The 12703-nt window shown below is 36.1% G+C and overlaps 1 protein-coding gene across 1 annotated transcript in view; it reads right to left on the reverse strand.

The window, feature by feature from the left end:
- Nucleotides 1-538: 538 nt before the first annotated feature.
- The window catches only part of LOC131438460 (uncharacterized), a 37255-nt gene continuing 25090 nt past the window's right edge, over nt 539-12703 (reverse strand). Inside the window, exon 2 of the mRNA XM_058608512.1 lies at nt 539-696. Within this exon, the coding sequence (XP_058464495.1) occupies nt 539-696 (158 nt within the window). The remainder of the gene's footprint in view (nt 697-12703) is intronic.

Genomic DNA, 12703 nt, shown 5'->3' on the forward strand with positions numbered 1-12703 from the left:
CATTGGTGAGGAAGTAATTGACTTAAATTGCATAAAAAAGCTGAAAAGGATAATCTGACAAATTGTTTCACTATTTAAAATCAGGATCAGTTGAAATGAAATGGTTCTCCATTTCCATCTGATATATGAAGTGTGCATAATTTGTACTCGTATTCGATGCATTCAAATCAACGAGAGGATGATGGTATCACCACTTCATTCCATTTGGAGGAAAAAGGATAGCTCAGTGCACCAGATTACACTCTTATTTTTATTGATTGGGTGTCATTATCGTTGAAATTGATGCTAAATTGATGGGATTGGATGAAGCCGTTCGGACTAGTGGGGTAGAAACGGGGGTCATGTTTTTATATATCCGTTCTCGTTCCACCAGGTTATTCTGATAGACATCACAGTTTTTTATGTGGCAAACTGCGCTTCAACAAATTGACAAAATCGTTTTTCCGTTTTAATTTATCGGTTTTTGAATTTCTCCAATAAGCAAAAAAAAAGAGGGATTGACCGCCACCTCGAATGACAGGAGGATAAATCAATTAATTTAGGCTTCGACGGCATTCGACTGACTGGGGCGTGAAATGTGGTGTCCTTTCTGCTGGGCTTTGTCCGTGTCATGCAGCTCGTTGTCCACAGAAGAACGATCAAATCGGTGGTGATGGGATCGGTTTGACTCGAACACGACATTCATCACATCACAGGCTATAAAAATTTGCATCGTCATTCAATTTTAGATCCGGAGAATTTTCGAACAACGGTATCACTTATAAAAAAAAAAGCTCGGAAATGCAATTTTACAGTAAATGAATGCTAGGATTAACTTAAGAGGTTTAATTTGTCAGAAAATTACTATTATGACAGGCTCGAACCATTTTTAGTTAAGAGAAAAAAATAGCAAAATCCGGGAGGGTTTTACGTACTTCTCATTTTCAACTTGCTATCAACACGAGATTTCTATCCAATTAAATTCAACAGTATAATGTGTAACCTGAATTTGTTCCTGGCTTATGAACATACCGGTATTCGATTAATCGTTCATTTTGATAACAACACTTACCGGTATAATCTTTATTCGACTGTTGTCTTTTGTCTGCTCTTGCTCTAGTCGACTTTTTTTGGGCGAGGAGACAGAGAGTCAGAATTTAATTAAACACGGTGCTTGAAACTATGCTAGAAACCTTTGAGAAACAGTTTTCGCTCTTCGTGTTTCATTTGGCCCCTCCATTGACAGTCAATTCAGGTTGGAAGCGTGCCATCGAGTTTAAAATTGAGAGCAAAAAAAAACGAATGTTCAAATCCAATTAATTCAGTAAAGCCGTCGTCGTTTGCCAATAATCCAAGAAAGTATGCTTTATAGATATCGGCACCATAGAAAGCAATAGTTTTTCTTCGAACCGAAAATTCAATTCATTGTTTGCCTTCGACAAAGCAATCGAGAGGAAGAGCGAAAAAAGACCTCTCAAAGTAGAAGCAAACTTTCCGATATTGTTCAGACTACTTACCGCTGCTACCGGCTGTTACTGTCCCTAGGATCGTCCTTAATAGCCTCTCATCCCGTACGAATAACGCGCAGCAATCAATGGATTTTCGATCTCTAATTGTATGTACCACCTTCTCAACCCACACTACCCACACCAGTTGGCAGACGACCGTTCGCACCTGAAGTTTCGTATTCCAACGATTTTTAATTCTACTCGGAAAATCTTCTGGTGTACGCAAGCGTGTGGTGTTGCGAGCGGTTGAGAATTTCAGCAATGCGAATGTTTTCCGGCACGATCCGTTAATCGGTGTGAAAGCAATTAGGTAAGTTCACTAAATGCTTGCTAAGAAGCGAAAGCGTTGTTTGACTTCTATATGCTTTTCAACAGGGGAATTCTAGATAACAGTTTTGCTTTAGTTTTTCGAATTGATTAGCTCGATGCTCACTCAATAAGTACTTATCCAAAACTTCTAAATTACTAATAATACTAACAATCATAAGATATTATTGTTATTATCATTGTTGATTTTCCTATATTTTGAATTCGTGACAGAACTTTCAATACTAATTATGAAGTAAAAATAATATGTAGTATAATGTATAGTTCCGATGTAAAGTATATCATATTTAATACCAAACTTATGAAGTTAGGATTAGCGTGTAGGATGTGCCGTTATGTTACCTGTTTGAAATGTTTGAAAATTTCAAATGAAAGGTCTCATAATCCCATAGCCTGCTATTGAATTTCATTCCGATCCGACTTCCGGTTCCGGAGATATAGGATGATATGTAATAAAAAAGTGAAAAAAATATGCACCTACTTTTTTCAGAGATGGCTGAACCGATTTTCACAAACTAAGATTCAAATAAAAGGTATTATGGTCCCATAGCTTGCTATTGAATTTTATTTGAATGTGACTTCCAGTTCCGGAGTTATATGGTGATATGTGAAAATTTGAGAAAAAGTTTACACTCAACCTAAAAATTTGTGGAACATTTTCTCAGGATCCGACTTCCGGTTTCGAAACTAAAGCGTGATAAGTGGAAAATTACCAATTTTATTAGTATTTTTCCACGAACGATGGTTAAAAACAGGTACAAATCCAATAAAACTGTCCGATAAATTCTTCTAGTTTACAGAGCTTGTTAGTTTGTGGGCATATACACTTAATTCGGCACAACTGGTCCCCTCTTTTCCTGTTCCGAGAGCACCGAAAGTGGAGAAGAAAAACTCCTAAAACTAAATTCACTTCGATTTCTCTGCGATGCTTGAACCGATTTTCACAAACCTTGATTTGAATTAAAGTTCATACTGTCTTCAAACCTACTGTGAAATTTCATCCGGATCCGACTTCCGGTTCCGCAGTTGCAAGGCGATGAGTGTCAAAGTTTTCAAATCGCCATATAGAGTGACAATATGTACAACACCGAAAGAAGAAAACACAAAAACGAACAAGGCGTGCTTTGTTCTATTTCGTACACGTTGTGTAGTGATGTCAATAATAATAATAATAATAATAATAATAAAAATAATAATCCTATTACATATTTTATGCTGTTTAGCTTGACTTACATATGCAGAAGTAACAGAAACGCAGGTTCGTTTCGTTTGTTAGATTTCGTTTAATTGGTTTAATCGGAATAGAGCATGAGATAGTAAGTACAGGTATAACTACATTCAAAACTGTTAAAATTTGTAGGCCATATTTGTTGGTAGTAAACGAACCAACTTCGGCTATTCCGTTTATCTGAATCCTGTTTCGGAAGAATTGGAAATAGTGATCAAAAACTTTAAGAAGGATCTTACTTACTTTTCTTGAAGATGGCTAAATCGATTTTCACAAACTTATAGGTTCAAAAGAAAAGTCTTACAGTTTCACACGGAATTCCTTAATTTGTTGTAGATACTACTTTCGGTTCCGGAACTACAGAAAAAAACAGGCTTTATAGAGTTTGTGAGATTAGATCCGAACAAATTATCCTATTTCTATTCAATAAACAGTTGTTTTTGCGAATTTCATGATTATATTTATGATGTAATGAGTAATATGAGAAAGGCATCATTACACCACTAGGTAAATTAAAATAGGTTTTTATGGTAGTTTTCACACTGACGCTCTGTATTTCAAAAATGCGCTTTTATAGTTCAGTCTAGGTAATCGTTCATACCATAGCACTATGGTTTGAAACGGGAAATTAGCGTGACAAAAATATTTTCACTATTAAATATTTGTTTTTTGTAGTTGGTGTCTTCACAGAAGTTGTTTGTTATCAAATGGCGCTCCTTTTGATATAAAATATTACTAGGGTGGTCCTTATTTAGATTGAAATCAAAATCTAACTTTCTTAATTGAGCTCAAAAATGATTTTATTGTACAATAAAGTTGTAGGAAATTTTATTTTGAGCAACTTTGCTGAAAAAAGCACCTCTCTAGCTTTTCATTTGACCGAGTTACATCAATTGTCCCGGGTATGAGTAGGGTGGCTCTCGAAAAATCGATTTTTTTGTTCTAACTTTTTTGTGAAACGTTCTATGGAAAAGTTGTCTTCAGAAGAGTTGTAGAAATAAATATTGCGCATAATTTTGCTGAGTAAAGCTTTTTCATATGAGCTACCAGTAAAAAGTTATGATTGTTTTTTCATCAAAAACTAGTCAACCTTCAAATATCAAAATTCATTAGATGCCAGATCGATAAAAATATATCCTATGCGGCTACTGAAAGTTCATAATATAAGTAAACATTAAGGAGAAAATTGGGAGGGTGTTTTTCTTTTAACTCATTTAAATTAGTCTTAAAAATACCTTGAAAAAATTCAAAAACATTGCATAACTCTTAAACGCCTTAACGTATCAACATACTTCCTTCAGCAAAATAATAGTATCAAGTTAGCCCTACAAGTATTTCATATATTGTCTATTCGAGAAATGAGACACACAAAAACTACAGCCGAAAATAGATGTTTTGCTGAACAATTTTAATTAATTTATTACCAAAATAAATTTCGATTGATTACCTACCACTTCTTCTTAAATACGATTTCCGTAGAAACTATAGATTGCGAGTTATAATTGTTTAAAAATAATGTGGCTCAAAACATATACGCCCTTTTGCAAAATTAATCTTGTGTGAAAATAATCTCTAAATCAGCGAAAAGTACTTTATTTACTATACCGAACACACCTGCAAAGTTTCCTGCAAATTGAAGGGGGTCATGCCAACAGCCAGCCGATTCCGCATGGAATTGTTCTGTAGGGTGTAACGTTTAAAGTTCAATTTTTAAATTCATTCTCAAACTTCGAGTTTTTATCCGATTATCACCAAATAAGCAAAGTTTTGGTATTATTCATTGAATTTATTCCGCCTTTATATCCGAATTCGCGAACCATAGTCTTAAGCCCAGCCATAAGGATCTGCGTGATGTCAGAATAAATTTTCTGCATAATAACCCATACTTTCTTATACAGTTTTTCATTGAAAAACACTGGTGGCGTGGATTGCTTTGGTTTAGCACTTTCGATCAGAATTGACAATAAAACATCGTCAAAAAATTGCACTTCTGCTCGAAAGTTCAAAACCAGAGCAATCCTCGCCACCAATGTTTTTCAATGAAAAACGGCATTAGTTTCTTCTACATTCATCACTACTTTAGGTTGTTTTAGAAGATGCTCATTAATAATATCCCAGTATTTTTTGGTTGGGTGCAATTTCGAAGTGCTTGGGGTTCTGATCTTTCGACACGAAATCGAAACCATTCGCCTTCGTGAAGTGGCATGATGCCAAAATTAAGAACTTCTTGGCGAACTTTAACATATTTTATGTCCGGAGGCTGTCGGGAACATCACACTTATCCTTGGCAGTCACATACAGGTTTTCAGGAATCTGATTGAAGTCCGCCTTCGCATATGTTTCGTCATCCATTACGTAACAGTGTTGTTTCGAACAGCTGCCGGACACGTCTTTTTGAAACTGTATTCTTTTTCTCGTCATGGTTCGGTTTTCTCGTTTCACATGAAATGAAATGAAATGAAATTTCTACATAGGTAATACCATCGTTTTGTAGGTAGTTGACCTTATTAATAATAAAGTACTTCGTCTTTGTCTGGAAAATGGTTTACTAATTCTCGATTGCGAAAACATCAATAAGTTCACGAACAATCCTAAAAATGATTAGCGGATTCACGAAGGCAATTTATATTTTTTCATTATCCGCTCATCAATTATCACATCATTGCACAGGCGGCATTCCTTTCTGGTTGTATTACACCTCCAATTTCCTACTTCCTTTATTTCTACACATTCTAGAAGCCAATAATCCAACAGATTTATCTATCGTCCAGTCCTTCCACGGCAGACAGTCAGCCGAGTAAATGAAGCGAAAACTAATGAGAATAAGATTGCCCAGCTAGGTGAGACCTCCTCCACAATTGTCTGCTATGGTCTATCAATGATTCCGGATTTCCTTTTTTTTCGCTTTCCTGCCAATGGCGCGATGTGGAAACGAAGCCAGTTGTTGAAGATTACTGTATGTCAGTAAAAAATCTAATTAAGACCTCGCTTCTTCCCCTTAGACTGTGCCGGAGCGACCATTGTTTTACCATAGGTCTTCCTGATTTGTACAGGAGGAAGTGCATATGAAGTTTCATTTTGACGTGATCAGTGCATTCTAGAGTGTTTTTCTTCTGAAAATAAGAATTATGATTATTATTATTAAATTCTTTTCATACGCCAACGCGTCTTATTCACCCAGACTACCGTAGGAAAGTTAGTTTTTGGTTAGGTGTAGGATTTGAAGGCAAGTACGGAAGAATTTACTTTTAATTTAACACGCCCCACAGCATGAATTAAAAGTGTTTTCAATTTTTATACCATACAAATTATAGACTCTTCTAATTATACAAACAAACCGGAGTGCGTTTTCTCCCGGTGGTAAGCATCTGAGTCTACATGTTGATTACGTTCTAACCGAAAACGAGGCTTGGCTCTCGCTTTATGAAGAAACGAAACGAATGTGAGAATTTTTAAGACCAGCTTAACAATACCAGAAAAGTGTAAAAAGAAGATCTCTATTCATTATGATTGATAAGTATCAATAAAACATATTACATATTGTTTTTTTGAATGGGCAAATTTTGAATACGAATGACACATTAGAACGAATAACAAATTAATGATTATAATGATAGCGCAGATCACAACTCAGGTAGTTTCTTTAGACTTCGACGACTGGTGTCCGAGCACACCTCACTTTACGGTGATTCATACTCAGAAAGCATTCGAAATTACTACAAATGCTTGGACGTTAGTTATAAAGTCTAGAAACCAACTAGAGGCATCATGGGATTTTTTCTCCGCCTAAAGCACGTATATGTACATTCTCGTCTGCCTATTTTTACTATGATGGGATTTAGGAAGTGAAACGCTGTAACATGAAAGAGGAAAAATATACGGTATCTGGCTCTAATGAGATACCTGGTCATGTAGATATCTTACGTTACCGTACCGACGCCAAATCTGTCATGTTGTAATATGATTTTTTTGAAGCATTATAACTCACCGTCGCTCCTATAATCTATCTCCGACGGTATCATTAGAGTAATACAGTTTCATCCATTCTTACTCGTGCTGAAAAGCTCACACTTTCTCGAGCACTGAACATGTTCCCGACCCGAAATCCTTCTATAGGATAGAAGAAATGCTAATAAATCTGTCTGAAGTACTTTCTCATTATTTCTCCAATACTGAATCCGTACCATTTCGTTCGCCTTGTGAAACGAAGCGTTACTAAAGGTATAAAAAGTCAAATTGGTTTTCTTACAAGTCAACTCGTTATCCGTTTTCCATTCCTTAAATAGTAATTGGAAGAAATTAATACAAATCTTATTCCTTTGCCTGCCTTCGGTGGGTGGGTACACAATCATTTGCGCGTGAACGTTTCTCGTTATATGCGCTACCACATTTTTAATGATGACGTTACTTTTGTAGGCACCATTCACCTTCCGTTCGTTTTTGTATTCACTGCTTCTAGTCACTAGGTACAGGATGGCCATCAAGATAGGGAATCAACCACTCGGGAGATATAATCGTTCGCAACAGACGACCTGGTGCTGCGATGAATGAGCATCTCCCGACATCCCGCTATCAATTGTCACACCAACGATGCTGCTGTTGATGATTATTATAATTTTGTCAGATCCATACTCCATTCAGAAACGATACCCTCAAAAAACAATGGGAATATAATTATAACAATTATTCAAATTTATTCTTGTATATTAATCAATCTACTTTTTACCCAAATTACTAGCTTTGAACTGTTTTTTTAAGTCTTAAAATTAGAAACTCATGTTTTTTTTTGGACTCAAATCATCCTGATATGTAAAATAACTTTTACTGCAGAGCAATGTTTCTAGTTTGTGGCAAACTCGTTTAAAAATGTCCCAAACTCACTTACCAACTGCTTCAAGTTTCCACCGTCACAGGTACACGGTATTGCATTATCATTCACCATCTTCACACCGACAGTGCAATTTACGTAACTGTCTCCCGAGAAAAAAACAATTTCTCGCTGCAGTTCATTATTCCAAACTCCACATGTGGCAAACTACTAGCGAAAACAAACTGAATTTCAAAGTAGTTTAGCAGAAAAAAATCCCAATTTTCGAACCTTCAAATTTCCATACCGTGTGAATTGCTCTGTTGAGGAAAATGGTAAAATAAAAACCAAACACCAGACACCGCTATCGCAAGTGCAAACCTGTCACCCGCCACGTGGTGGAAAGGCAAAACAACCTGACACCCGACCAAGTTACACCGCTTGCTATGGTCTGATTTTTTTTCCCTTCATGCATTGTCGGAGCGCATCTCGGTTTTCCCACAGCGCTACCAGCTTTTGTCAAATAATAAAAACCCAACTAATTTTTTCTGAACTCTTGACAGTTTCCCCCGGTTACAGGTCATTTCGAAAGCTGACTGGATGTGTGGGTGATGGTGCCGAAGCTACTTCCACCATTCGCGAAGTGCTTCCGATTTCGTTTGAATGGTTTGTTCTTTTATATATATATTCTGTTCGGTCACATTTGCCATTTTTTATTTATATCTTTAGTTTTGCATATAAATCATTTGTATTTTGATAAATCCTTCGCACACCCTGGAAACGGTGTTCTAGCATCGAACCTCTGAACCGTTTAATCGAAACAAGGTTTCACTAAAGTACACTACAAAAACTTTCAGTAGCTTTTTTTCGAGATAGGTTGTGATTCGTTTACATTTACTTTCCTTTGATTGTAAGTACAACCAAATTCAAACTGCAAAGAAAACAAAAATTAAATGAATAATAGCTTTCAATTAGTCTAACAAATGTGAAAATGATTTTTTTTTCATAAATTATAAGCACCGAATAGTGAAATTTTCATTATGCTTGTGGATTTTTTTATCGAAACATGAGGATTGTAACGACAAAACGACCAGACACTCCGAAGAAAAATCAGCATTAAAACTGTTCGCTAACGATTTACCGCCAGTTACCACAAATCTAGGGACCCCTTGTAAATGATAAAAATAATCTTCTCGAGCAACACTGTTTAAGTTGCTATGGACTAGTTACCAAGGAACCCTAAAACAAATAAACATGTTTTGAAATCGGTGGAATAGTTCTATTATTGTTAAACTTTGTCCAAATTAAGCAGAAATGCATGCAACTCGATTTTCGGAATTTAATCGAAACTATGGATGAAACATCATAAATATGCATTTATTGATTAAACTATATGTATAAATACTCAGAATCCAAAGTAATCGGATAGGGAGATACAGAATTGTTGTCGTGATGTTAGGATTCATAACAAATGGTCAATAAATTGCCTGCACCAAATTTCACTTGTAGATCCTCCGTAGTTTCATCAAAAACCACTATTCGATCTTACTTTTCCTCCAGTAACGGAAAACTTGCTGAGATGCAGTTTTTCTCGCTCTTGTGGCCGGTATATGTATGTATTGAAACAATTACCATTACAGTAGTATCGCCCCGATTGAAATGGACGACAGACACTTCTTATGGCCGATGAATCAGATCGGTCGTTTGATCGTTTCCCAACGAACGAGGACAATGAACTGCTTCCAGCGATTCATCCGTACACTTCAACTGCTAGCTTTGCTGGGCAGTAGGATTCGGTGTAATATGCAGGTGTCAAAATTGTTTTGTGTCGGTTGATTGCGCAGCAGTGGAAACAGTATTTTACCTTGTTGGCCACAATTCGAGGATTACTAGTGGAATTCCACAAAGAAATCATTTTACCGTACGTTATGTAGATACCGCAAAGCACTAGCCTCGCACAGCTCGTTGTCGGTCATTTCCATGTCTTCCTCGTTGGTTTGCGCTAACTGTTATCACACAACGGTTTCAAGTCAGCAGTGAGTTATGCATCCCAATGTCCCTAAGACCTTAATTTTGAACTTGGCTTTATTGAAGACATAACTCATACTCCTCAATTTTTACATTCCGCTCGAGGCAGGTAAATCCATGAAAATGTTCCGTAATATAATAACCGATCTGAAATTAATTTTGTTTACATTCATCTTGCAGTAACCAAGGTTATGGTGACTGTTATTCAAAATCAATAATATATCAACTTGTGCTGCCAGTTTAAAAAAATTCACTAGCTTTTTCGATTTAACATTTCCAGTTACTGAGGGGTAGTTAAATTTACGATACAGTTTTGATAGACGAGTGGCAGGTCGTGTCGTCGATTGTAAGGTCCCCACCTCGTTTGCGGAGAGAGTGACAAAAACCAACAGGTGAGTAATTATCAATAAATTTTTTATACTAAAGTTGTAGTCTAACATGTTCTAAAATATTGTCTTAATTGTGTAAGACACAATACCTTATGATCAAAAAAGAACCGGAATTTTCATTTTAAAATTGCCGCGCTTGTCCAATCGGTAAACTTTTATTCTCTCAACGTTGGCAACACTTTTATACACATTCTGTCAAATTTTGACGCATATCGTACGATTAGTTATTGTTTGGCGTCTATACAAAGAAGTTGAAAAATTTTCGTGTGGCGATTTTTATAATGGATGAAAATTTAGAACAACGTGCGTGCATCAAATTTTGTGTTGCAAATGGATTTAAGTGTTCCGAAACGTTGAAAATGTTAGAAAAGGCCTTTGGTGAATCGTTTCTAGGAAAAACACAGGCATACGAGTGGTATAAACGCTTCAAAGGTAGTCGTACAAGCTTGGATCATGATGAGATCCCTGGCCGCCCAACAACATCTGTTACTGAAGAAAACATTGAATCGGCGAAGCAAATCGTGTTGCAAAATCGTTCTGTACCGATTAGAGAGATTTCTGTGTTGTTGGGCATCTCTTATGGATCAGTCGAACACATTTTAACTGATGTTTTGGGTTTGAAACGCGTCGCTTCTCGGCTGGTGCCAAAAAAGCTGAATTTCACGATAATGCTCACACAGCGTTGGTTGTGTCGCAGTTTTTGGCCAAAAACTCAACCAATATCATCAACCAAGCACCGTACTTTCCAGATATGGCCCCGTGTGACTTTTTCCTCGTCTCCAGACTCAAATTGCCATTGCGGGGAACGCGTTTTGAGACCATAGAGACCATAAAAGAGAATTCGCTGCGTGAACTAAAGGCCATACCTTCGACGGCCTATAAAACTTGTATGGAAAATTGGATCAAGCGTTGGCATGCATGTATTGCCGCAGGAGGAGGGTACTTTGAAGGCGATAATAAAGAAATTAATTAAAAATTGAAATTTTGCGTTTTTAATAAAATTCCGGTTCTTTTTGATCATAAGGTATATGTCGAAATTACTTAAAAATGTTTCAGGAAAAAAAATAAACGTAATCATGCTCTCCACAAAAAAAATAAAAAACAAAAAGTCATTTTACGGGGTCAATTATCGAATTGTCATTTTTTTTTAAATAATGAGCCGTTAATTTCAAAACACGGAAAAATCAACATTTGTATTTAAGCATATATTGTAACCCAATCACTAAATTGATTGAATTTGATAGTAAATTTCGGTTTCTTTTTGTCCGAAGTTCAGCGGGTCGGCGGGTCAGAGTATAACAAGTCAGAAATTGTACGTCGAGTCCTGAGTAGAAAAAGCTCTTAGTATTCGTAAGATCGTAGCACCGGTCAAGAACATTCTTTTACACTAACGAGTCGGCTGCAAAGTCTGTTGAACAAAAAGTTCCGCATCGGATTAAGATTAAAACCTCGAGGTGGACGACACTGCCAAAATGTGTTTCAGATTGAACAGGATCACTCGATTTTCACCGTAACACTAGTTCATGCACGCTTTTGTCTGATTTTATCGGTTTGAAATAGATTGACTGTCTTCTGTAGAGTTTTTTTGCTTACTATGAATTTTACTATTTTTTGCATGGTGATATGATGCTTCAATAATATCAATACAAACTGAAACTCAGTTTTCAGAGATGACAAGTAAACAAAAGCTTCGAAATGTTCTTAATTATTTGATACGGAAGACTTTGTGTTCTTTGAAAATTCATCATCATTGTATCTGAGTGATATTTAAAAACCAATAATTTTCAGGAACATCTTTAGGTTGGAATAGAGAAGGAGTTTAAAAAGATTCCATAAAATATTTGGCTGTGCGTACGGTACTGTCAATCAGCCATCTTTCATTGGATAAGAATACTTATTGTCGTCTGATGACATTTGATTATTTGATTGATAATCTCTTTTAGTTTTTGTTGGAGTGAAGATGCAACCAGGATAACGAGAGGAAAAGAAAATCAGTTTTGATAATGGTATTTGTTAATTTGATAACAAACACACAGCTAAAACCTGCCAATTTTTACTAGTCGGGTTTTCAAGTGATTGCATAACCTTTCTATATGAGAAAGGCAAACAAAGAGTCATCTACGGATTCTTTCCGACTTCCGGTTCCGGAACTAAAGCGTGATAAGTGTAAAATTACCAAATTCTATAGTATTGTCGTGAATACGACTTACTTTACTATGGGGTGCCTTTTCAAAAATTAACCTCTGAGAGAGTGATAAGTTTTTGATCGTGAATATCTCTTGTTGTATCTAACGAATCAACATAATTTTTGATACACGCCATCGGAAATATAATCACAATTTTATGATAAAATTATCAGTTGTGTGACATAATCTCAAATAATTCAAAATTAAACTTTTCTGAAATGTTTGGTATAAACGAGTATCAAAGATGATAA

This window comes from Malaya genurostris, chromosome 3 (genome assembly GCF_030247185.1).
Source record: "Malaya genurostris strain Urasoe2022 chromosome 3, Malgen_1.1, whole genome shotgun sequence".
NCBI classification, from domain to species: Eukaryota; Metazoa; Arthropoda; class Insecta; order Diptera; family Culicidae; genus Malaya; species Malaya genurostris.